Raw genomic sequence first — 27500 nt, 5'->3', positions numbered from 1 at the left:
GCTTTTTAGTTCTATGCAGTGTCTAATAATAATACAAAGTATTTCTTCTTTCAGCCGTTTTAGGTAATTCATGTAAACCTTTATCTTTGACAGTATTACAGTTCAGCTTCAAGTTTTTCTAACAATGTATTTTAGCTCTTCACTAAGGTAATGTAGTTTAGCTTCCAACTCTAACAATTTTCCTGATTTTTTAGCAGTGTAGTGCATTTGAGCTTCAAGATTTTTTGTACTATTGTTTCATATTTCTTCATTTGTGAGTGATTATCAGTTAGAAAATAAACTCAAACCTCACAATGTTCTACGTCTTTTGTCATTATTCATCTTTTGAAGCCAACAGTTCAGTTTAGCATAAGCTTTTAACATTTTAATGAAATTCATACGTATTAAAACGAATTCCACTTTTTCAACTATTCTCACTACTTCAACTTCTTCTTAATGATTTAAGCTATACAACCAGTTTAGCTTTAGCAATTCAGCTATTCAGCATTCCCACGCATTTTCCGCAGGAAATGCATTTTCTAGTTAATAATCATATATAACTAAAGGCAAACTGAGCAAATTTGTTATTTCAAAAGAGTGTATCAAACTGGTAGCCCTTCGTATGACTCAGTACCCATGAAGTAGCTCTCAGTTTGTAAAAGGTTGGTGACCCCTGGTTTAGAGGGAGCAGCTAGTGGAACAGCTGGATTTTCGACCCCACGGGGAGGGGGAGGGGGAGAGAGAAAGAGAGAGAGCCGGGACACGTTCAATCTCAGAATGGTGTGCAACGGTGAGATCATAGGCTGTAAATATTAAGTCTATGTTTGAGATGTTTTCTCTTGTTTGGTGTGTGTGTCTCGGCTCAGCTCCCAGGTGATACTCAATCAGACGTCTGTAAACTCGTGGTAATAAAACATTTTAAAATGCTTCAGCGTTTAATGTTGACGTTTGTGTATGCCATATTACATGAGAGGGTTTAATTTCGAGGTCCGAAAGGCGCATTACTGAAGTGTAGGCCTCCTCAAGTGTAGCCTAATATTGTGATTATACAACAAAATAAGTGATCAGTCTGTATTCATATTGTGGAGCAATTCGCTCTTGAAATACAAAAAACAGACAGGATTTCTAGTCCCTCCCTGTTTAGTAAACAGCCGAATTACCGTGGGATTTATCAAACTGAAAAAATCCCGCCCGCACATAAACACAAAACTGCTTTGCTTGCTCAATCGTGTAAGACATCTGCTGAAAAGGTTATTGTATTAATTAGCATAATTGCCATACTGTTTCAAATATGAAAACAGCGGACCAGAGCTTTTATTTTGAAAAGGTCTGGAGAACTTCCGTTGTGTAATCTGGATGCTGCGTTTTTTTGTTGCATTTGTTTTCGGCGTTTGCGTGCTTTTCTTTTTGCATAATTTTTTATTTGCAGCGCGTTTGTGTATTTGGTTGTGCTGTGTGTATTTGGAGCGTGTTTGCTGAATGCTGCACATGTGTTGTCAAATTAATGAAGTTCTTTTCTTAATTTGTTAATAAGTTTTGTCTATTTGCGTGTGTTTTCTTAAGTTGCAGGGCTTTTGCACCTGTCGGCCACCGTACCTCTGCCTATTAAAACATCTCACCAAAGAAGAATAAGAAGAATGCCTTCATTTATCCCTGGAGGGGAAATTCACGATTTTCACTCTGTTAGTACAGTTGCACACAGGCCTGAATTACAAACATGCTCAGGGCCTATACGTGCTAAATACACTAATGGAGAGATGTCAGAGTGAGGGGGCTGCTCCTTGGAGGAGCGCCCCGAGCAGTTGGCGGTTCGGTGCCTTGCTCAAGAGCACCTTGGCAGTGCCCAGGAGGTAAACTGGCACCTCTCCAGCTACCAGTCCACACTCCGTCCGTACGGGGGACTTGAACCAGCAACTTTCCAGTTCCTAACCCAACTACCAACAGACTGAGCTTTACCGCCCCAAATGACTACAGTTGAAAATTAGCTGCTGACACATTTACAGAAATGTTTATTAATGTGCATCGTCCTTATATATAAATTAATTTAAAAACAATTTGTATAACCCCTTATGGGTTTTTGACACTGGTTAGATTACAAGAAACATTTAAACACTCAAACAGCATTGATTAGCCAGTTTCCTCTGGCGGGGAACGGGAGGAAGAAGAAAATGAAAACACATTTCTGATTGGCTGACACCTAACACCTGTTGGACAGGTTTTAACGTAACTGATTTTTTTTTGACTTGGACTGAAGTTATAAGAGTGTGCCGTTGTCCTTGGATCAGACGCACACAGACACCCAGACTGAAGAGGAAGAAAAGAGAAGAGCAGCTTCATCTCTGCCAGAGTTTCCTCGACACACAAAGGTTTAAAGAGTGTTTACGTCAACCTGAAGAGTTCAGCAGGTGAGAATCCTAGCAGAGGAATCTGTAAATGTCTGATAATCAGGATCACTTTGATCACATTGGGCTGTGTCTCTGTTTAACTAGACAGTAGAAAGGTTTCTGCATGCTGATAAGCTGATTCAAAATATCTATTTGAAATATTCTGTAGAATTTCTCTCTGAGTTAAATGACCGTGATCTGAAAAAGGTTTGCATGTATTACTACCAGAGGCTCTCATGTACATCAACACTGTTTAGATTTTAATCTGAGATCAGTCAACAGTGAAAAATGTAGAACATGTCAAAACTGGTTAGACAGTGTCGATGAAACTGGCTGAGGTATGTTCAAAATAACCATCTTAAAACTCTGACACACCTTTGGTTGCACTGAATCCTACAGATTGTCTCATCTGTTAAACCAACGCTATGTAACTTTTCCCTCTTCAGTCATAGTTCCAATGAGACAACCTGTAGGGGGACAGAAGAGGGAAAAGTTACATAGTGTTGCTTTAAAGGTTCACAATGTTCATATCCGTAAAAAGAAAAAAGAAAAACTAATTTTGATATTTTTTTTGTTGTTGCTGTGTTTCAATTTGGGGACCTAAAACGCATTTTGAATGGGCTTCACCAACATTGGTGATTATAAATATATCTGTTAATCTGAACTATATAGAGGTAATTAAAGCTGAGAGCAGCGATGAACAGCCGTCTGGGGAAATAGTGGTCATGGCTATTCCTCAGAAAAAAACGTGCAAACTCCTGCAAGTTAGAGTATACAAACCAAACTCTTTAGTGGTGACAGACTCTAAACAATCTCTATGAACCAACTTAAATAAGTCATTGGATAGAAAGCTGTGGTGGAGAGGTCACTGAACAAACTCTTATCTATCATGGATAACCCCAACCCACTATTTCTAGTATATTTCTTCTATTTTTGGTTTGTGTGTGAGTGAGTGTGTGTGTTGTGTATGTCCTTGGTAACTTGCTGCTTCAAACAGAGTAATTTCCCAATTTGGGATTAATAAAGTCCATCTATCTATCTATCTATCTATCTATCTATCTATAGATCTATCGATCTATCTACCTATCTACCTATCTCAAAATACTGAGTGAAGTTTAGAAAGAATGAAGAACGCAAAGTCCAATGACGTCATTCACGTGCATATTAAATAGTCATGTGGATTTACTGATCCAGCGGAGAGGATGGTTTTGTTTATGCCAGCAGCAGTTCACAAGATTTTGTTCAAATTGAAAGACTTTTGGCAAACTATAACAGTTAAAACCGAGAGCTTTCATTACAGCCTGTTTGTGAAAAAAATTGGTATTTACAGAGTAGCGCTGTGGTTGTTAAACCAGCGCTGTGTAGAAACTGCATCATGCAGACAGAACAGATTGAAAAACGGCTTTCTTCAAAGTCATGTCTCATTGTTCTCTCTCTGCATTCTCCTTCTCCTAGGCTCCACATCTCCTGGTTTGGGTTTGGTTTATCTCTTTTGTTGCAGCTGTCATTTGCCCACACATCTTTCACTCACACAAACACCGCACACACTACTGAAAACATTGATTCCACACCTGTTGTGATTCTTTTGTTAATAGTAGTTTGTTTACTTTACAATAAACACTTTATTGATATTTTAACCTGTTTGGTCTCCCCTCTTTGTCGCATGCATTGAGCCGGTTTGTGACAATCAGTTAGTTAATATCACATTTCTTTGGAAACACGGTTTCTGTGATGTGGTGACTGCTGGGAATCTGTCGGCTCCAGTACACTGAGAAGATGTGGAAACCCAGTACTATTAACGACTGATAATGGCTGGTCGTCAAGTGCAATCATGCAGTGGGCCAGAGCCTAATTATAGTTTTACAGCCAAAAATCTCCAAACAGCTGGCATTGATCCTCTTCCATAGCCTATACCTGCTTGACAGAGAAGTTATTGTCACATTGCTATAAGGTGGTATCGCGTGTGGTAGTATCGGAGTCATTTTATGACTACAAGTACGAGTACATGGGCACGGCATCGGACCGATACCAGATACATCAGTATCAGTGCATCCCTAGTCTAAACTGGACTCAGAGTTTGATTATACCAATATTTTTTTCCTCCAGTGAACTATGGCACACATTGTTGAAGACTCTGAACAGTTTGTTGAAGACTCCAGCCTGGGGGACTGGAAGGTGATTGGCTCTGGGGGTTTTGGACAAATCTACAAAGCCAGGCATCATCAGTGGGGCTTTGACGTGGCCATTAAAGTGCTTCTTAAGGACGAGGGGTAAGTGCTTACTTTTAAAAGGGTTTTCTGTTTATATTTACATAATGTGTGAATTACTCATAATGCAAACAAACACACACAGGAATGAGAAGTCTTTGCTGCATGAGATCAAGATGATGCGTCAAGCCACCAGCCCATATGTTATGGCTGTCAGAGGAATCTTCAAGGGTCGAACGCCCACCCCTGGTGGGTCAACACAGCTTGGCGTAGTCATGGAGCTCATGAAGAGAGGATCATTGGCCTCCCTACAGGTAACCAGGGGTGGAACAACTACTTATATATTTTACTTAGAGTAGCAATACTCATGCAGTACTCATGCTACAAGTAAAAGTCTTGCACTAACAATTAAAAAAAACATAGGCTAAATAATATATAATACATTTGTTATCTGAGTTATACCGTTTTATGTTCAAATAGTCATTATTAAAGAAAAGAAGAACATTAATATAACAGCATATTCCCAACCTTTGAATGGTAGTGTAGGCTATATGTGTAGCTCACTCTACACTCTCCACTATTTGTGGATCTGTAACTCTGGAAACAATCATACAGGCAGCATTGAGGGGAACTCCACCCTGGACGCTGGTCTTCAGACTGGCTCACCAAGTGGCGCTGGGTATAAACTTCTTCCACAGTCTGCCCCGTCCTGTGCTCCACCAGGACCTGAAGCCCCAAAACGTGCTACTGGACGACGCTCTCAATGCCAAGGTGAGTCCCAGGCTTTGAGGGGAGACCAGGCCTCATGCTTACTTTATACTATTACAATAGTTTGCTCACTCTCTGGAGACTAAATGGAGCCTGAAAAACACATATTGTAAACCCAACCGATACAGACATGGGTTCCCCTTACATGTTGCAACTTGATAATATACGGTAGTAAATAGTTTTACTGTTTTTCCAGAGCCAAACTCCAGGCCTTAACATTGTACAGTATGTCACGTTATCAAGATATGCCCCTCTTCATGCTTTTGGTTCCAGAACATCCCGTTCTCATTCCTAACTTGCAAGATAGGGACGCTTGTTCAGTGGTTCTCATAGTCAGATAGCGATGCTAAAATCACCCTTAACACTAGAAGTGCCGGAATTCCATAACTACTAGAACTGCCGTGAGCGGTCATTTTGACCGCCAGATTCCAAACTCTATAATCTCTCATGATAAATACCTAATTGCAATATTGTATTATGTATTGTGTTAGGATATCTTTAGAAAAACGTAATAACACCGAAATGTACATTTTACGAGTTTAATTATACATTTGAGTAGTAATACGTGTTTCAATTATTCATATCATGGCATAGTAAACTGTAATTATTTCATACACTCATATCCCAAAAAATATGGTGTGGAAATTCATTCAACTTAACTCATAACAGCCAAATAACAATTATAAGTATCTTATTTGAACATTTAGCTATAACCTAACCTGGCACTGCCTCTGTTTTGGCGTCTGCTGCGGTGCACAGCGCCGCAGCAGACGCTGCAACGTAACTCGGACCGTGAGCCGCTGCCCTTTTTTCCTCCATAAACTCCGCTCTCAGCTCCTCTGCCAGTTGCTGCATGAACTACCTCCGGACAATTTTACTGCTGGTGCACTCCTTGGAGAGGATGTGTGCAACGATTCCAGCCAGTTTGAGGATGTATAAAGTTATATGAACATGTAAACAGCCACCGGCCATCTACGTGTTCCGCGCCTTTCACAGAGTGAGCGCCCGGTGTTTGCCTTCTGATTCAGAACAGAGTGCCTCCATGCCGTAGTAGCCTACGTTACCGACTCTGGCTTTGCCTTCGGCCCATCGGTGATGCCCACACTTGTTACTCGAGACCGCTAGTTACGTTGCTCTGACAGAGACTATGGTAGTTACTAAGCAACCAAGATGCATCTTCAACCGCGCGAAAAATTAAAAATACCGCGAAAATCCGAGCGGTCAATATGACCGTGTATGGCCGAAATAGGTAAAAGTGACTGTATTTTCTGTGCCTTTTGTGTAATGTATATAAAAACAATTTTAAATTAAAATACAGACTCTTTTAGGAAAAGTCAGGCAGCAGCAGGATTCTATTTTTTTATTCAGCAAAGTTATTACACATATACATTTCAAAACGGTCAAAATGACCGTCATGGCCGTTCTAGTGTTAAGCATCTGTATGGGACACAGCGGGCATAGTAACAGCTCTACGCTCTACGATAATAGTATGAAGAGCTACAATGGTAATAATTAGTATTAAAGACCAACAATCATTGTAAGGAGGCAGGTTGGGGGGGTGGATGGGTCAAACAACACAGGACTTTCACCTACAAGACCGGGGTTCATGTCCTGGTCTTGTCCCGTGTGTCACTTAAACGAACATTTTTACGTACAAAGCGTCAAAAAGTGATGCCAAGAGTCCTGACGCTAAAGATGATTATTTGCATTAGTAACAACCGCCAAATGAACCAACCAAGTGTTGATGCGCTGGGAGTGAGAATCTTGTGTGCCCGACCTGGCTCCATGGGCGCCAATCCAGTGAGTGCTGAAGGTCACAGACCAATGATACCATCAGGACCACATTATCTGCAAAAACAGCGATGAAACAGGATTGGCGAAAAGGCGCAACCTTGATGGAGGCCAACCCTCATCTGCAAAGAGTCAACTTACTACTGAGCCCCCTGGACACAGCTCTCACTTTGGATATAGCCATCACCCTATACTCCTGCAGCACCTCCCACAGCATCTCAATTCAATTCAATTTTATTTGTAGTATCAAATCATAACAGGAGTTATCTCAAGACACTTTACAGATAGAGTAGGTCTAGACCACACTGTAATTTACAAAGACCCAACAATTCCAGTAATTCCCCCAAGAGCAAGCATTTAGTTCGACAGTGGCAAGAAAAACTTCCTTTAAGGGAGAAACCTGGGACAGACCCAGGCTCTTGGTAGGTAGCAGGATGTAGCAGGATGTAGCAGGACACTGCAGGGCACCGCAGAGCATAGCACAGTGTAACAGGGCATAGCAGGGCGCAGAGCAGGACCACGGCGACAGCTGCAACCATGATTTAGGTGCCACCCTAATCCAAGCAAACATGCCGGTCGAAAAAAAAACACAAGGACTCCAGGCAATAAGCTCCCCAGAGCTAGGTTAGTAACAAGCATTTCTGGGACATTGATGCACACAAATGGAAAGAGAGAGGAGTGAGTGGTCAAAGGAAGTCCCCCAACAGTCTAAAACTATAACAGCATAATTAAGAGAGACAGGTTAAGGAGAGGAGCCTGGTCGGCCTAGAACTCTCCCCTGCCGGATCGGGCTGTAGTGGGCTGCCTCCCTCTACTTTGATTTTATCATTGATTTCATGGTACATTAATCTGACTAATAGAGAAGAGAAGAGAAGGGGTGCCGCGTCTGCAGACACACACCCTCTCCCGCCAGTCTGGCTGAAAGCTGCAACTCCTCACTCCTTAAATATAAGAGTTTATCGAAGAGGAGGGTTTTAAGTTTAATCTTAAATGTGGTGACTGTGTCTGCCCCCCGAACCCAGACTGGGAGCTGGTTCCACAGGAGAGGAGCCTGATAGCTAAAGGCTCTGGCTCCCATTCTACTTTTAGAGACTCTAGGAAGAAGAAGGATTTTAAATTCAATCCTGGATTTTACAGGAAGCCAATGCAGAGAAGCTAATACAGGAGAAATATGATCTCTTTCCTTAGTTCTTGTCAGAACACGCGCTGCAGCATTCTGGATCAGCTGATGAGTCTTAAGGGACTTATTTGGGCAACCTGATAGTAAGGAATTACAGTAGTCCAGCCTGGAAGTAACGAATGCATGGACTAGTTTTTCAGCATCGTTTTGAGACAGGATGTTCCTAATTTTGGCAATGTTACGAAGGTGAAAAAAGGCTGTTCTTGAGGTTTGTTGTAAGTGGGCATTAAAGGATATATCCTTATCAAAAATAACTCCTAGATGTCTGACAGTAGTGCTAGAGGCCAGGGCAATACCATCCAGAGTAATTATATATTTGGCTAATGAGGTTCAGAGGTGTTTAGGGCCCAGCACAATCACTTCAGTTTTGTCTGAGTTTAACATCAGAAAATTGTCGGTCATCCATGATATTATATCTTTAATGCATGCTTGAAGTTTAGCTAACTGACTGGTGTTGTCTGGCTTGTTTGATAGGTATAATTGGGTGTCATCCACATAACAATGAAAGTTAATTGAGTGTTTCCTAATAATATTGCCTAGAGGAAGCATATATAAGGTGAATAGAATTGGTCCAAGCACTGAGCCTTGTGGAACGCCATGGCTAACTTAAGTGTACCCAGAGCATTCTTCGTTAACATTAACAAATTCCACTTCACATTAGAGATTGTGCAAGCCTCAGCAGTTTTAAAATGTCCTTAAAGACTTGACTGAAGGTGAATCAACTATGTGAACATTGTTCTTTTTATAACATGGAATGTATATTTTGTATTCTGGTTTATACGTGATGTAATGCTTGTCACATGTTGTTTGTTGTTAAGTTTCTATCTGTTTGATAGTATTGTCTGTATTGTCTATATTGTCCTTTTATCTCCCTTGCCCAGGGACCACAGATGTAAATTAGCTGTATAGCTAACTCTGGTACAGGGCCTGAACTGTACATGGTCCCTGACAAATAAACTAATAAACTAAACTAAACTAATTGAGATTGATCAGATAAATAGAATTAATGCCAATTAAATGTTCCAGTCTCTGTAACAGGATGGTATGGTCAATAGTGTCGAATACAGCACTAAGATCTAATAAGACAAGTACGGAGACAAGTCCTTTGTCTGAAGCAGTTAGAAGGTCGTTAGTAATTTTCACCAGCGCCGTCTCTGTGCTATGATGCATTCTAAATCCTGACTGAAAGGCCTCAAATAAACAACTGCTATGTAGAAAGTCACATAACTGATTAGCCACTACCTTCTCAAGGATCTTGGAAAGAAAGGGGAGATTAGATATAGGTCTATGGTTGGCTAAGACATCAGGATCGAGGGTGGGTTTTTTCAGAAGAGGTTTTATCGCAGCTACTTTAAATGACTGCGGTACATAACCTGTTAATAAAAACATATTGATTATATTTAGTAATGAAGTGTTAACCACGGGTAACGCTTCTTTAAGTAGCCTCGTTGGGATGTGGTCTAAGATAACAGGTAGATGGCTTAGCTGAAGAGACCTTTAACATTAATTGTTGAAGGTCTACAGGATTAAAGCAGTCTATGTCAGGTCTTGTCGTTCTTTCTAGTGGTCCTGCATTTAAAGGTGAACGGTTAGAAGTTGAGGGCAAAAGGTGATGAATTTTATCTCTAATTGTTATAATTTTATCATTAAAGAAGCTCATGAAGTCATCACTACTCAGAGCTACAGGGATAGATGGCTCAATAGAGCTGTGGCTATCTGTCAGCCTGGCTACAGTGCTGAAAAGAAACCTTGGGTTGTTCTTATTTTCTTCTATTAGTGATGAGTAATAATCTGATCTGGCATTTCTGAGGGCCTTCCTATAGGTTTTCAGACTGTCTTGCCAATCTAAACAAAATTCTTCCAGTTTGGTGGAACGCCATTTACTTTCAAGTTTTCGCAAGGTTTGTTTACATTTGCGAGTTTAAGAGATATACCAAGGTGCTAGTTTCCTTTGCTTCATCATCTTCTTTTTGAGGGGAGCAACAGAGTCTAAAGTCATCCGTAAGCAGGCCATAGCACCATCTACAAAATTATCAATTTGGGAGGGACTAAAGTTAACACAAAGGTTCTCTGTTTTATTAAGGCACGACATTGAGTTAAATGCTGTTGAAATATCTTCCTTAAATTTAGCTATAGCACTGTCAGATAGGCATCTAGCGTAGAAGCTTTTATCTAATTTCGTATAGTTGGGTAGTAAGAATTCGAAAGTTATTAAGAAATGGTCTGATAATAAAGAAATACTATTAAATCTTCAATTTCGATGCCATATGCCAGCACAAGGTCGAGGGTGTGGTTAAAACAGTGAGTGACCTTATGCACACTCTGACTGAAACCAATTGAATCTAATAATGAGTGGAAAGCAGTACTAAGGCTATTGCTGTCAACGTCACATGGATATTAAAATCACCTACAATAAGTACTTTGTCTGATTTAAGGACTGCGCATGATAAAAACTCTGAGATTTCAGATAAGAATTCAGATAAAAATTCAGAATACTGGAGCTCTGTAAACAACAACAAATATAATTGGCTGTCATGTTTTCCATGTTGGATGATGAAAGTTAAGAACAAGGCTTTCAAATGAGTTATAATTTAGTTTAGGTTTAGGATTAATTAACAGGTTTGAATCAAATATGGCTGCAACTTCCCTTCCTCGGCCAGAGCCTCTAGGAATTTGAGTATTATTATGACTGGGAGGAGTGGACTCATTTAGACTAACATATTCTTCAAGGCACAGCAGGTTTCGTTAAGACAGAATATATCAATTTGATTATCTGATACCAAATTGTTTACTAGTACTGCTTTAGAAGACAGCGATCTAATATTTAATAGTTCACATCTAATTTTCCTATTCTGTTCTATCATTGCAGTGTTAATTTTAATTCCAATTAGGTTGTTAAGTATAGCCCTTCTTTTGTTTACCTTTGATTTAACCGATCTGAGTTGGGGGACAGACAACGTGGTTATTAGACTATGAGTGGGCGGCTGCTCCAGCGGAAGCAAAGAGGAGCGCATTGCACTGCACCTCTGATTACTATCAAACTTGGGTTGTCATGTTTTATGACTGTGTTATGACCCCTCCATTTTCTGCCTGGTGTTGGCTTCTCTGGCTTTCCTGGCTGAGCTGGCAGTTTGGGAGGGTTTGTCAGCTGATTGGTGACACCTGGGTAGGCCTCAACCAAGACTATTCAACACAGTCAAGTCATCACTACAAGTCATGTCTCATTGTTATCTCTCTGCATTCTCTTTCTCCTAGGCTCCACATCTCCTGGTTTGGGTTCGTTTCACTTCCTCTGTTGCAGTTGTCATTTATCCACACATCTTACACTCACCCACACACCACTTACACTACTGATACCATTGATTCCACACGTTTTTGATTCTGTTGTAAATAGTTATTTTGTTTAGTTAACAATAAACACTCAATTGGCACTTTAACCTGTCTGATCTCCCCTCTTTGTCACATGCATTGAGCCGGTTTGTAACAAGTGGGGGCTCGTCTTAAGTGGCAGGAGTAAATTATTAGCCTAATTTAGGCTAAATTGTAAATTGGCCTAGAGTAACTTATTATTTATTATTATTTTGAGGGGAAATCCAGGTTGTTAGTGCCAGACAGTTTTGCTTAGTGGTAGTTTGTAGGAGCTATGTATTAATACCTTGGAGTTGTATATGTGATTGGGGCTTCAAAGTGGGACTAATCTGGAGTATTTGGGTGTTTTGTGCAGGAGTACCTCTTCCCCTGTTAGGCTTGGCAGCGAGTACTCCTATGGTACTCATGGTGTTGCTTTAGTTGGCAACGAATGTGGGTAGAGCTAATAGCTCGGGAGCATCTCTGTGGTTGTGAGAGGGTCGGCAGTTTTCTGGTTGCTTTTTTCACACCACTGGTTTAGTGTGCATAAGTACCCCCCACCATTAACTGCACGAAGACTAGGGGTGAGTTAGTTAGTTAGCTAGCTTTAATGGTTAGTTAGGTAGGGGTGAGGCTCCTGTTTTTGTGTTACTCCGGAGTAGGTTATTTTTCCTTATATGTCCCAGTCAAGATTTGTTTAGCTGGTTATAATGACTTCTCTCATAGATAATTTTGTTCAAAATCCTTGAGAGTCTGTGCTGGAGCAATGCACAAAAGATCAGTTGTTGAAGATGGCAGAGTACTATGAGGATGACGTTGTGGATAAGAAGCTAAAGGAGAGTGTTAAAACCTGTTTAAAGGAGGGCTTGTTTGAGATTGGGGTTTTGTGCAGAAAGCCAGTAGTTAGTCCAGTCATTAGTCTGGTTGCTGGCGTAGGGATGTTGACTTTTGAGCAGCAAAAGGAGTTGTTGGAGTTACAACTTAAGGAGATACAGCTTCAGACCATAAAGCACACAACTGAGCGTACAAGGTTGGAGGTGCAACAGTATCAGTTACAGTAGGTGAAGGATGGTGTAACTGGAAAGTGGCCAAATGGCCTACTCAGCCTTGAGTGTGGCCGATTGTAGGGACTATGAGACCCTAAAGTCTGCGGTGTTGAAAGTCTATGACCTTGTCCCTGAGGCTTATCGTCAGCGTTTTCATTCTAGAGGTAAGCTTGACAATCAAACTTACATAGAATTTGTTTGTGACTTGATATTGTTGTTTCAGCGCTGGTGTATAGCATCTAAGGTTGACACTTTTGAGGATCTTTGCGATCTGGTTATCATGGAGCAGCTAAAAAACTCAGTTCCTGAGAGTGTTGCTACCTTTATTAATGAGCATAAAGTACAGACTCCCAGGGAGGCTGCTACATTGGCATATGAATATGTGTTGACCCACAGAAGTGTTTTTGGAAGTAATATAGACGTTCACCTTGAGATTGACAGCTACCATGGTCAGAAAAAGTAAATGCTAACAAGTGACGCACCGCCCCATAGGTCTGGTTATGGTGGGTGGGGAGTTCCAGTTGGTTCTGACGCTTGCAGGTACTGTTGGGAAAAGGGGCACAGGAGAAAGGATTGTCCACTGCTGAGAGGAAAGTTTTCCGGTCAGGTGAAGTCTGTTGTCATGGCTGTTTCAGGAATTACATCCGTGACCTCTCAGGCTGATTTTTCAGCCTTCATTTGAGATGGGTTTGTCTCATTGGTGGGAAGCGGAGTGCAGGTTCCTATTAAGATCTTAAGCGATACCGGTGAATTAGATTCTTTTATTCTTGAGTCTGTGCTGCCATTTTCTTTCAAAACTGACACTGGTGGTTTTGTGATCTCTCTTGGTATAAGAATGGTTCCATTCTCTGTTCCTTTACACTTAGTAACTCTTAGTTGTGGTCTTGTCCAGGGGGAGGTGTCAGTCGGCATCCGGCCTCAGTTGCCTGTTGAGGGTGTTCATATGATTTTGAGGAATGATTTGGCTGGGGATACAGTGTGGGCTGTCGGGGTGCCTAATTTTGTGAAGCCTCCAGCTAGTTCCTCAGTTGTAGCACCCTCAGCGAGGCCACAGGGCTCCAATGACATTTTTGGCTTTGTCTTTTTCGAGGACACCGACTCCGCCACCAAAGCGGTGCTGACAAAGTATCACGTCATCAATGGGAACAAGGTGGAGGTGAAGAAAGCTCTGACCAAGCAGGAGATGTCCACTGGTGGCTGCAGAAGAGGTCGAAGAAGGGGAATGTAAGGTTATGGTGGGGGGTACCACGGTGGCAGATATGGGGGATATGACGAGGGAGGATATCCCAACCAAAGACTGATGAGGTGGTTGTTGTTCTTGCAGCCATATGATTTGGATATTCGTCATATTAAAGGGGTTGACAAATGTAATCGCAGGCGCGCTGTCTCACGCACCCCTAGATCCTTAATTTCATGTTCATAACTGTTCCATTTTCTGAGTTATAGAATAGAATACACTTTATTGTCCCCAAGGGGAAATTTGTCTTGGACATAGTGCTACAATCTGTTGCTTCACAACATAACCAACAAAAAAAAAAATAAAAAATTTCAGATTAACATAGAATAAAACACAAATACAATACAAAAGGATAAAATCAACATGAAAGTGAGATCAGCATAACATCCTGAGACACAAGAGACACAAAAGAAGGATACAGATGACAGCACGAACGACACAACGTCCTAAGAGTGAACTGTACGCTCTGCTGGGCTAAGATTTACTATTGATGGAAGTTGGAATAAACGATAACTTTAGTCTGTTTGTTTTAAATCTTGGCACACGGAATCTCCTCCCTGATGGCAGAAGTTCATATTCAGGGAAGAGAGGGTGTTGAGAGTCTGCAGTGATTCTTTCAGCTTGTTTTCTAACAGCTTGCTCGTAAAGGCTCTGTATGGGCTTGTACTCTTTCCTCCCTATTATCCTCATAGCTGTCTTGTGTGTGCTGACCAGCCTGCTTCTCAGCTGCACTGTTAAGTTGCCAAACCATGCTGTGATTCCATATCTAATGATGCTCTCCAGAATCGCCTGGTAGAACATGAGCATGATCTGGCTGCTTACTCCATACAGTCTCAGTCGCCTTAAAAAGTATAGTCTCTGCTGCAATTTATTGCACAGATGGTCAATGTGTGTTTTCCAGCAGAGCAGATTATCTATATGGACACCTAAGTATTTGTAAGACGTTACCTGGATGATTTTCAGATTTTTTATGACGACTGGCTCATGGTCAATCACTTGCCTTGGGTCCAGGATCATCTCCTGTGTTTTTGTGACATTTAAGATAAGATGGTTATTATCACACCACTTGATAAAGGTGTCTATCTCATCGTGGTACACAGAAGGATTTATATCTTTCTGGAGATGGCTCAAAATTGCTGTATCATCTGCAAATTTTATAATATCGTTTATAATATCGTTATTTGGATGTACTTTCCTACAGTCATTGGTATACAATGTAAAAAGTATGGGTGATACCACAGAACCTTGTGGGACCCCCGTGTTGCTGTGTTTGACCTCTGACAGCGTGCCATTGACTTTCACCTGTTGTGTCCTATTAGTTAAAAAAGAATAAAACCATTTGGTCAGGGCAGGGTTAACATGCATATCATTCAGTTTCTTTAAAAGCAGATAGGGTTGTACAGTATTAAATGCAGAACTAAAATCAATAAATAATATTCTAGAATAGGCTTTTGTATCCTCAAGATGTTTAGAAGTAAGATGCGAGATACAGAGGATGGCATCTTCTGTAGGAACTGGTGTTATGATGGATTTCTTCCATAGAGCTGGGACGGTGTGCGTGTCCAGAGACCGTTGGAATATGGGACACCATGCTGGTGTTAGTTCCTCTGCACAGTTTTTGAGCAGAAAAGCTGGTAGTCCATCTGGGCCTGTTGAATTGTTGGTACAAACATTTTTAAAAAGACGCTGAACGCTGGGTGGATCCACTTCCAGCCAGCGGGTGTAATCGTTATCAGGCATAGATTCCCACACACTGTCCAGTTCCAGGGAGAAATTTTCTGACTCGAACCTCAGGAAAAAGTCATTCAGCTCATTTGCCCTTTGTAATTCATCCACTGCGACAATTGTTTTTTTTTGGAGGGTTCATGTTAGTAACTGATTTCATAGTGGCCCACAGTTTTTTAGTATTTGATGTTTGTATACTGTTTTCCATGGTTTGCCTATGTTGTTGTTTTGTATTTCTGAGAAGCTGTTTAAGCTCTTTTTGTACAACAGACAATAATGCCTTATCTTTATTTTTAAAAGCTTGCTTTTTCCGATTTATGCAGTTTTTAATCTCTTTTGTAATGTAGGTCTTATTGTTGGGGTAAACAATTACATTTTTCTTATCTACCACATTGTCAGAGCAGAATTTTATATAATCAGTTATTGTTTCAGTAGCATCGTCAAGCTCTAGTGCATGAAATATAGACCAGTCTGTACACATAAAACACCCCTTTAATGTCTCAATGGAATCATCTGTCCACACATTAACAGTCTTATGTTCTGGTTTATTTGACTTAAAAACAGATTTATAAGAAAGGATTAGGTGTATTGTATTATGGTCTGAGTTAGAAAGAGGTGGTTTTGGCTTTGCAGAATATGCATTCTTAATATTTCCATAGCATTTATCTAGGATCTTATTATTTCGAGTGTGGCATCTTACGTATTGTTCAAAGCCTGGTAAAACAGCCTCTGCCTTACAGTGATTAAAATCACCTAAAAAGAAAATCGGTGCTCCGGGTGTGCGCTGCAGCTGTTCATGTGCGCACTCTGCTATACATGTAGCAGCTTTACTTGCATTAGCGCTGGGGGGGACATAAACAGCAACTATAATAACATTGCCAAACTCCCTTGGGAGGTAATGTGGTCTCAGGGATAAACAGAGCAGTTCTATATCCGGGCTGCATATTATGTCTCTTACTGTGTACTGTCTGCACCATTTGTCACTCACATAAATGCACAAGCCTCCTCCGCTCCTCTTGCCGGACGTTTCTGAGGAGCGGTCGGCTCGCACAAGTGAGTAACCGTCCAGATTGAGCAGAGAATCAGGGACTCGTTGGTGAAGCCAGGTCTCAGTAAACACAATAAGGTTTGATTCCCGGTATTCAAAGCAGTTTCTGTGGTTGAGTCGGAGTTCATCCATCTTGGGCATTAACGACCGCGCGTTGCTCAGGATTATTGATGGTAGTGGTGGTTTACTTGCTCGCCGGCGGAGACACTCTGTGACGCCTCCCCGCCTTCCTTGCTTTCGCCGTGGCTGTGTGGCTCGGATGACAGCCGGCAAGTGATCCGGAGGTGTAGACTCGAATGGTCGGAGAGACAGCAATGTATCTCTGGAGTATATACGTCGTAGTCCATATTCCCACTGTGTTGCAGGGCATGGGACTAAAAGATCACTAATGATCATCAGAGCCAGCAACAGACCAGCCAAGTGCAGGCTTGATGCCATTGTTCGAGGCTATTGTTTGCCCGCAATAGCTGTCAGATGAGTTGTCTCAGTTTGCAATGCCGTCGCAAGCACACGTTCATATTGCTAACAAACAAACGAAGCGCATTTGTGAAAGAAAAAGAAACACTTAATAGGACAAGAAAACTTAATAGAAAAACAAACAAAAGCAACAGTAGCACAAGCCCAGGTCGCTACAGAGCCGCACCCCCCTAACAGTAGCAGTTGTTGCTGTCTCTATTGTTGCTGAGTTATCCCCTATTCCTCTGTCTTTCATGCTTTAAATTGCTTCTGTGGTACCCAGGGTTGCTGGATCTTGGAGACAGAAGGACTGCATTGGGGGAAGTAACCAGAAGGAGAGTGGTATTTACATGAGACTATGGGTAATGTATTGACCATCTAGCCAATTTGTCTTCGAACATAACTTTAAAGTGTAGTGTTATTTTAAGAAAGAAAAAACGAAAGTATACAAAAAGGTGTGTTTATGGTTGACGTGGTTCTTAGAGGAACCCCGTTCTTATGGAGGGGGGTGTTACAACCCCTCCATTTTCTGCCTGCTGTTGGCTTCTCTGGCTTTCCTGGCTGAGCTGGCAGTTTGGGAGGGTTCGTCAGCTGATTGGTGACACCTGGGTAGGCCTCAACCAAGACTATTTATACAAGTCATGTATCATTGTTCTCTCTCTGCATTATCCCTCTCCTAGGCTCCACATCTCCTGGTTTAGGTTGGGTTCACTTCCTCTATTGCAGTTGTCATTTATCCACACATCTTACACTCACCCACACACCACTTACACTACTGATACCATTGATTCCACACATATGTTTGATTCTGTTGTAAATAGTTGTTTTGTTTAGTTAACAATAAACACTCAATTGGCATTTTAACCTGTCTGATCGCTCCTCTTTGTCACATGCGTTGAGCCGGTTTGTGACAACCGGTAATAGACTCTGTCAGATTTCTTGATATGAGAGCGGCTTCTCTGTGAAGGTTGGGGGCTTTGAACCTTAGAGGGCAATGTTCAAAGCTTCCATTGCTGAAGCTGCAATGGCGAGCTTTGGTCTCAAGGTCTTAAGATTCTCAGATTGAAGACAAACAATGCAGATTCTTTCCTGGTTGTGGAACAATGGACCAGCTCTTCACTCTTGCAAGGATCCTGGAGGGGGCCTGGGAGTATGCCGGAGTATTCTGGAACCTATGGCTAACCACCAACATCTTCGCCTTTCTAACAGTTTCCCCCCACTCAATGACACACCACCTGAGAAGCCAACTCTGGTTATTGGGAGCTCTATACTGCGGAACGTGAAGTTGGCAGCTCCAGCGGCAGCGGTCGTGTGCGTCCCCAAGACAATGTCGGACACAGTAGTTTTCTGTGGACCCCTGCCAAACCTGATCAGCGATGACATGTACAGCCGCATGTAATCCTTCCACCGCTGGTTGTTGGGGTGGTGCCCAGCTAAAGATGTGGGCTATGTAGATAACTGGAGGGCCTTCTGGGGAAAGACAGAATTCATCCCACTCTGGACGGAGCCAGAAAGGTCCGCAGGAGGTGTGAGTTAAAAATCTCTCAAACAGGGGCATCCTCCAGACGTTCCCTGTTCACCTGCACTACCCGTGTGTCAAGGTCTTTGTCTAACCCTAACAGTCTCATGACGGCCGATGTAAAAACCAACCCACAGAGAGAGTTGTGGAGCTGATAGTCTTAATTAGCTTTCTAGCAACTCATTTGGCTTGAATGTAATGGACGTTCATTAATATCAAAATGTTACGCACTAAAGCTTTACTGACAGTTTAATGTAATGTTAACACATAAAGCTAAATAGTTTCTTAAAGTTTGATAATGATGCCTGCTATGACATTTATGATTGATTGATTGTTTATTGTTTATGATAGGTTATGTTGTTTAGGTTAATGTCAAGTTGTCATAACACAAACATTTCAAACAATGCTAACTTAGCATTAGTGTCATTATTTACCAAATATCTCCTAATTACAACCGTCATGAACATTCATAAAGACTCCTTCATGTTCATGACTGGTTTCATGTCAGTCTTCTGCACACCCCTTCAAATAAAGTGTTACCAAATAAAGAATCTCTTCTGCCTCCTTCCTCTCTTTGCTGATCCTCTCTGCAGCTTACAGATTTTGGCCTTGCCCGGATTTCCTGCAGCGTCACACATGTTCCCAAGAACAGTGAACCACTAGGAGGGACAATTAACTACATGCCACCAGAGGCATTTGAAGCATCATACAGACCTTCCAGATCCTTTGATATCTACAGGTACAGAGCATCGAACCAGCACTTGACTAAAAGTGTTTTATTTGTCATATAATAAATAATTACTGGAGACAGGATCACTCCAGCTGCCATGCTGACAAATGTTCAGTATTGACAGGAAGTCAAAATATCAGTAGCTTAGTCCTTTAAAAGGCGAGGGAATTGTTTTCAGGTAGGAGGGATACTAATATGACTTCATGCACAGATTTCCTCATTGTCATTGAATATACTCATTCTCACGAGCAATAATTTACAGATGACAACAACCCCTAGCCATCAATCAACCAGGGTGTGATTGTTATGATATGGATAATAATCCTGACATGAAACTCTCTCTGTCTGTCTTTCAGTTATGGGATACTCCTTTGGTCCATTGCCACAGGGAAACAACCATATGGAAGTAAGTGACTGTTGTGTCTTTAGCAGACCCTCCAGGATTTCACGGACTTTTTTTTATAAATCTTTTTATTCGATTTTTCGTTCACATATAACATTTGACACATACAATGCATCCAGGTAGTCTTGTTGGAAGGTAGCAAGAACCCTATCCTACACACCAATGGTAATTGTCAATATTATGTTATTTTAAGAACTAAATACAATGTTTTTTATGATTATAAAGAGACAGAATTTACTTCATAGACTCTGTAATCGTGTTATTACATTATCTGGGTCACATGACATTGATGTAACAAAAGATGTATCATGGGATTTATTTGTTTGAAATGTCAAAATAACATGTTCATTTCGATTAATTAATCTGAGAAAAAATTTGTTTAATGTGAATAAAATAGCCTTGGTCCGCCTGCTTACTACATTCCTGTCACTACCCGATGTGACTGTGAGACTAGTGCAGATCCTAACGTACAGCAGGCAGTGGACCAAACCACTGTGAGGCAAGGGAGGGGGAACTCAAAATGTTTCTAAACTTAAAAAGCATTTTTTGGGGTTTGTATTGTTTTACTACTTACACAGATATTGTATGTATACATCATTTTGTTGTTTACAACACACAGCATTGTTTTAATGATATTTCTAGCGGGGGACAACCCTTAGAAGGGGGGGGGTCCTGACCCCCCCGACCCACCTGGGATTTACGCCCTTGATCTCCTCGGATAAAGTATATGTATAATATATAGTATATATATATTAGGGCTGTCAAAATAACGCGTTAATTTCGATTAATTAATCTGAGAAAAAATAACGCGTTAAAAAACATAACGCAGGTTAATCCATTCCAGCCGTTCTAGCCACCATTGGACTGTAAAATGAAGGAAGGAGACGAGAATGTGCTGCCTGGATCATTAACTGGAACATTTACTTGTAAAAATCTTCTTCCTGCCAACCCTGGCTACCGAAATCTGGTGCCACTGATATGTCTGCTCTTCTCTCTGATGCTCTGAAGACGATACAGGCAACACAAACACCGCTGCACGTGACGCTAGTTAACACTATACTCAACAGCAGCTAACGTTAGCCTACCGCTAGCTAGTTAACACTATACTCAACAGCAGCTAACATTAGCCTACCGCTACCTAGTTAACACTATACTCAACAGCAGCTAACATTAGCCTACCGCTAGCTAGTTAACACTATACTCGAGAGCAGCTAACGTTAGCCTGCCGCTAGCTAGTAGCTGGATTAAACACGGTTAAAATGCTGACAGCTAACGCTGAACGGTGTAAAGTGTGACTGTGTTTTACTGAAGAGGATTCAACAGCGGGATGTAACAATCTGCAGCTACCGTCGGAAAAACAACACAGACGGTGCGTTCAAAGAAACTGGTAAACTACAGCATCGTGGTGCATTTGAAGTTATTGTAAATGTCCTTTTCCCATCTGGTGGTTGTTTTTGTAGTTCAACAGCAATTTACTAGTGAAATAAGTTATTGTTATAGTTATTACATTATTATTAAATCATTTAATTTTGACCAAATGGCCTTAGCAATAAACAAGCCGTTCTTTAATGTCACCAACTGTTGTTTAGTACCCTTTGTTTTCTTTTCTTTTTTTACTTTCTTAAAAAGTATCGGTTCAGACACCGTTAATTATGTATGCGATTAATTTCGATTAATTAATCACAGAGTATGTAATTAATTAGAATACATTTTTTAATCGATTGACAGCCCTAATATATATAGATATATATATCTATATATATATATATACATATATATATATTTCTTGATGCTGCACTTTCTCATGGCTCTTTGTAGTATTACCTATTTAAAGCTTATGTACTTGCACTTACAGTATTTGCACCTTCAAGGTTGAACGCACTTAATTGTAAGTTGCTTTGGATAAAAGTGTCAGCAAAATGACATGTAATGTAATGTAATTTAAAGAGAGAAAAGAGAGAGTGAAATGTATATAGGGGATGGGGCGTGTTTGTTTGTTACATATTTTATTAATTATTTATCTTTTTAAAAACACTGATCTGGAGCAGCACCTTGAATTTCGTTGTTTCACTGTATTCATGCAATGACAAATAAAGCTTGATTTGATTTGATTTGAGCTTGATTAACCTCAAGGCCACTCTGATAGTCTTTTTAATTCTTCCTCCAATGTAGATAAAAAGCCCACCGTAGTGATGTTGCGCGTCCCGCTGGGAGAACGCCCACTGCTGGATGATATCAAGGGCGATGCTGCCGGGTTGAGAGAGTTGACAGGACTGATGAAGAGATGCTGGGATGATAAACCTGAACGAAGGCCCAAAGCACTTGGTGAGGAAACTACTTAATTTACCTCTGAAACTCTGAATTAACACAGAAAAATAGCTTGTGATGCCGGGCTCTAACGTTACATTCTTTACTCTATGTTGTGTACAACAGAGTGTACAACTGTGACAGAACAACTGTTCAAGATGCACAAACATGAACTCAATGACGCTGTCCATGAAGTGCTGAAGAAACTGGTGAGGAAAAAATCTCTTCATAAATACTCAAGTCACGCTGAGACACTATAACATTTTGACACAATGCAGCAAATCCTTTTTTTTATCATTGTGTAACTGTCTCTTTCTCTTTCCAGGACCAAAAGGAAGAAGAAGACATGGAAGCAGGAGAGCAGGTTCAGAGGGATCAAATCCCTGAGGCTCCAGGTCTGTATTTATAAACTACTGTTGCCTGGGTCCAGACCTTTGAATCTGTCTGACACCAAGTTTACTGATTAATAGTCTGGCATTGTGACGTAAAGCAGCGGATTCTCAGTTAAAAAAAACATTGAGCCAATGATTAACGCCATGGACGGGACTAACGCTGGTTTTAAGCGTTTTTTGAAATTGTTTTTTTGACTTTGTTTTTACTTTCACTCCAGTGGTGTACTGGCCAGAAAATCTGTCAAGTTTTACCTTCCGTCCCTGTCTGTCTTTAATTTTTACTTTGCTGCATACTCTGGCCAATCACAACCAAGTTAGTTAAAGTTGTGTTTACCCCATAGGCTCTGCCATAGCTAAATAGTTTTTAAGTGGAATGACTCGTTTCACAAAAATGATTTATACAATTCAGTCAGATAATATTTTGGAAAGTCCAGAAGAGTGGTGATCCTTCTGGACTTTTCTACTTCCTTTGACACAGAGAACCACCAGATCCTCATTTCCACCCTTCAGGATCTGGGTGTCTCAGGCTCTGCACTCTCTCTGCTCACATCTTACCTCAAAAACCGCATCCAAATTTGGTCCGACCAAAAGAGATAGTCAAGCTGAACCATGGTCCGGTTCTTTTCTAGTGTGAAAGCAGTTTTTGGATGGTTCGGACTTTCGGAGCAAATACAGGAAGCTCTGACGGGATATCTTGGTGTTATAAGAGTGGAGAAGCTCCTTTGAGAACAGCTCAGAGCTGAGTGGGTACGTGAGAGAGAGAGACCGTGTCAGCGCTCAGAGCAGACAGCTGTCAGCTATCAGATCAGAGAATACATCAGCAGTTTACTTGTTAAGTGGTAGTAAATGTGCAGCGTAGGTTTCAGTTTGTCTCTGAATAAATGCTGCATCTGTAAAGTTCCCGTGTCCCGTGCATAACTGTAGTGTGAAACCAAAACTTACCGGATCAAATGCAAAAACATGAACCTTAGTCTGGACTATCAGGTGTGAAAGCCCCCTTAGAGAAGATCTGGGTCAGAACCCTCTCGGTACACCAACTCTCTCAGTTTTGTTATTTACTCACATGGCTTTTCCTACCTCAGCTAATCACCTATTATTATTAGAATATTCTCATTGGATATCCACACACCACTGTAACAACACCATAACCAACACTGGCTTGGCCCCGTCATCCTCCACCCTCTCGTCCAAAATCATCACATCTGGTTGCAGAAAACCAAGACAGCAACGGCCAAACTGTCAAACTCAAGGCTTCAAAACAGCAGTCCACTAATTATTCCTGTTGGCATGTGTGTGGACTCGGCCAGTGTGTGTGTTTAATGTTTAAAATAACAGAGTGAAACATGTAATTTATCCTCCTTGGATTAATAAAATATGACTTCTTCATCTTCTAGTGGAGGGGATCCAACAGGCCCTGAGAGGATTGAATCTGCCTGCTGTGGACCCTCTCAGGTATGAACACACAGCAAGAGCTCAAACTCTGCTGGTGCCTCTAATTTCTTGTCCTTCAGCTGAAGAACTTCTTATTTCAGTTCAGAGGAGAGAGTAGGCCTGAGTTAGGAAACACATACAGAAGTTAGAATGGAAACATCAAGAATCATTCTCATTTTAGTCCTGTTAGCAGCATGGCTCTAGAGATAGTTATGTTGGTCCACCTCTTTGTTCCAGTCTGAAATATCTCAACAACTACTAAATGTGTTGAGATAATATCTTGTTCTGACATTTATTCCCCAGAGGATTGATCCATAGTGATCCTCTGAGAGTTCCTCTGAGTCACCAGCAGGTTTACGCTTTTAGCTTTAAGTGAAAACATCTTATCATCTATTGGATGGATTCTAATGAAATGTGGTTCAGACATTAATGTTATTCTGTAATTCTGACTTCCTCTCTAGTGCCATCATCAAGTCAACTTAAAAGTATTTTCTCCATGAAACACCTTTTCTTGAGATGATAAACTACAGTCACGTTAATAATTAGAGTAGATGTAGAAATGTAATGTCTATGAATGTGTTTCCTGCTGCAGAAAGGTCTCCGTGCATATTTCACCTTGTTTTATCATGTGGGAGGAGATTAATAAACCAGAGAGATCAGTGATGTCTGTGTCTCTTATTATTTCTACGTTATCTTCCCGTTCCTCGTAGATACCAGTGACCAGTTAACTGAGATGAGTTTCTCTGTCTCTCTGACAGACTGAGGAACTGTTCATCATGTCTAACAGCAGTTAGGACTCATGTTGATAGAAAATCATTCTGACTCTGTTTCTTCCTCCAGGGCAAAGAGACGTGATCTGATGAAATGTAAGTCTGTTAGTTTCTCTTTAAATACACAGCTGATAGTTTTTATTCATTACATCATTACTGACAGTAACAGTGGATGATCTACAACATTTTACATGGGGGGGGCAAAGAGGTAGTGAGAGGTCTTGGCAGGGTGGCAGGGGAAGACGGTTCACGGGAACCCCCATATGTAAACACTCTGCTACACTCTGCTACACCCTGCTACACCCTAATACACCCTGCTACACCCTGCTACACCCTGCTACGCCCTGCTACGCCCTGCTACACCCCGCTACACCCTGCTACACCCTGCTACGCCCTGCTACACCCTGCTACGCCCCGCTACACCCCGCTACACCCTGCTATGCCCTGCTATGCCCTGCTACACCCTGCTACGCCCTGCTACTCCCTGCTATGCCCTGCTATGCCCTGCTACACCCTGCTACACCCTGCTACGCCCTGCTACTCCCTGCGATGCCCTGCTACGCCCTGCTACTCCCTGCTATGCCCTGCTACTCCCTGCTATGCCCTGCTACTCCCTGCTATGCCCTGCTATACCCTGCTATGCCCTGTTATGCTACAACAGTTATTTCTAGTCATAGTTCTATTATCTTTATTGTGACTATAATTGCCACTGTTCTATAATTATTATGAATCATAAATCTCTATATCTGTCTCTGTGGGTCTGTCCCAGGTTTCTGTCTGTTAAAGGGAGTTGTTCCTCGACCCTGTTGCACCAAATGCTTGCTCTTGGGGGAATTACTAGAATTGTTGGGTCTGTAAATTATAGAATATGGTCTAGACCTACTCTATCTGTAAAGTGTCTTGAGAAGAGTGAACTTGTGTTATGATTTGATACTATGAATAAAGTTAAATTTAGCTGAAATGGAATTAAATGGCTTGATCATATTTACTGATACAGACAAATAGAACAGAATGTGTCTCATTTTATCAGTAATTATGATCAAACAAAAGGTCAAAGCAATGCTATGATAGAGAAACTGTAAACATCATTAGATAATCTATGAATATATGTAAATCTTTACATATCTAACCCTATAACATATACAACCGAATGGAAATAACAACAACTGAAAACATGACATGTTATGCTACTGTACTGCAATTAATATGGAAGGAGAATATAAACAAACAATATGGTCCAGGTTACTGCAGCCTCCTCTTCCTCCCTGTCATCTTCATCTTCCTCCTCCTGATCACTCCCTGCCTCTGTCCCTCTCTCTGTGTTGTAACACCACTCTGTAAAGACTGTGTGTGTGTGTGTGTGTGTGTGTGTGTGTGTGTGTGTGTGTGTGTGTCTGTGTGTGTGTGTGTGTCTGTGAGTGTGTGTGTGTGTGTGTGTGTGTGTGTGTGTCTGATGATAAACTGCTGCTGGGTTTATAACATTTCATAATTAATAATTACTAATTATTAGTTATGCTATCATTTATTTAACAGTTAATTGTTGCTAACATCATAATATTTTATATATTTTATATATTTAAGTATTTGTAAATGATTATTTAATGGTATCAATAAACATTATTTGGATGTTATGATAAAGGTGTATCTGATGATTATAATAACTTATATAAAGAGTTTTAAATCCATAAACTTTGTTATTTAAAGCTTTATACACCAGTTATTAATTATTAAATACCATTAACAGTATAATAATTAATAACTAAAGTTTAACTAATGATGTTGTGTCTCCTTCTCTCCGTCAGATTCCTGTGAACTCACAGTCGACACAAACACAGTGAACAGAAAACTCAAACTGTCTGACAACAACAGGAAGGTGACATTAGTGAAGGAGGAGGATCAGTCATATCCTGATCATCCAGAGAGGTTTGACTTCTGGCCTCAGCTGCTGTGTAGAGATGGTCTGACTGGTCGCTGTTACTGGGAGGTTGAGAGGAGAGGAAGGGTTGATATATCAGTGAGTTACAGAGGAATCAGGAGGAGAGGAGACAGTGATGACTGTGTGTTTGGATTTAATGATCAGTCCTGGAGTCTGATCTGCTGTGATGATGGTTACTATGTCCTTCACAATAAGACAGTAACACCCATCTCCTCCTCCTCTGTCTCTGGTAGAGTAGCAGTGTATGTGGACTGTCCTGCTGGCTCTCTGTCCTTCTACTCAGTCTCCTCTGACTCACTGATCCACATCTACACCTTCAACACCACATTCACTCAGCCTCTCTATCCTGGGTTTATGTTCTACACAGATGCCTCAGTGTCTCTGTGTTCTCTGTAGGTGGAAACCACTTCCTGTCCTGTGGGTTAAATGTTGGTGGAGGACGAGGCTTCACTTTGTCTCACTGATTGTGTCTTTAATCTTCTTCTTCTTCTTTAGTAATGATGAAATCATCTCCTCAGAGATGAAAACTAGTTGTGTATAAACTGTGTCGACGTTGATTTTCACTTTAATCATGTTTTAATGGAGCAGCTTCAGCTGTTAGTGATTTATTTCCATAAATGTTTAAAGATAAAAAGACTCGATGAGTTCAACATGTTTTAACAAATGTAAATCTGTTTCAGTTTGAAAATCAAAGAATAAAGATGTTTCCTTCACAATTAAGGTATTTTCTTCATTACAACATGTTTTATTATTCTTCTGTATATAATCTAATAAATCTTATTTCCATAAACACAATATGTGTTTTGTATAAAAACGTCTGTAGTCTCTAGGGAGGCACTGAAT

General features: G+C 40.9%; 1 protein-coding gene across 1 annotated transcript in view; it reads left to right on the top strand.

Annotated features, from left to right (window-relative positions):
* Positions 1–27121, top strand: part of LOC116052977 (receptor-interacting serine/threonine-protein kinase 4-like) — a 51965-nt gene extending 24844 nt beyond the window's left edge. Inside the window, exons 2-13 of the mRNA XM_036002216.1 lie at positions 4470–4633; positions 4716–4884; positions 5186–5341; positions 19282–19427; positions 19775–19824; positions 21994–22146; positions 22255–22337; positions 22454–22523; positions 23915–23972; positions 24792–24817; positions 26524–26547; positions 27054–27121. Of these exons, the coding sequence (XP_035858109.1) occupies positions 4476–4633; positions 4716–4884; positions 5186–5341; positions 19282–19427; positions 19775–19824; positions 21994–22146; positions 22255–22337; positions 22454–22523; positions 23915–23972; positions 24792–24817; positions 26524–26547; positions 27054–27121 (1161 nt within the window). The 5' untranslated portion in view covers positions 4470–4475. The remainder of the gene's footprint in view (positions 1–4469; positions 4634–4715; positions 4885–5185; positions 5342–19281; positions 19428–19774; positions 19825–21993; positions 22147–22254; positions 22338–22453; positions 22524–23914; positions 23973–24791; positions 24818–26523; positions 26548–27053) is intronic.
* Positions 27122–27500: the final 379 nt, after the last annotated feature.

This window comes from Sander lucioperca, chromosome 6, assembly GCF_008315115.2.
Source record: "Sander lucioperca isolate FBNREF2018 chromosome 6, SLUC_FBN_1.2, whole genome shotgun sequence".
Classification (NCBI taxonomy): Eukaryota; Metazoa; Chordata; class Actinopteri; order Perciformes; family Percidae; genus Sander; species Sander lucioperca.
This window is presented reverse-complemented; position numbering and strand designations above follow the sequence as displayed.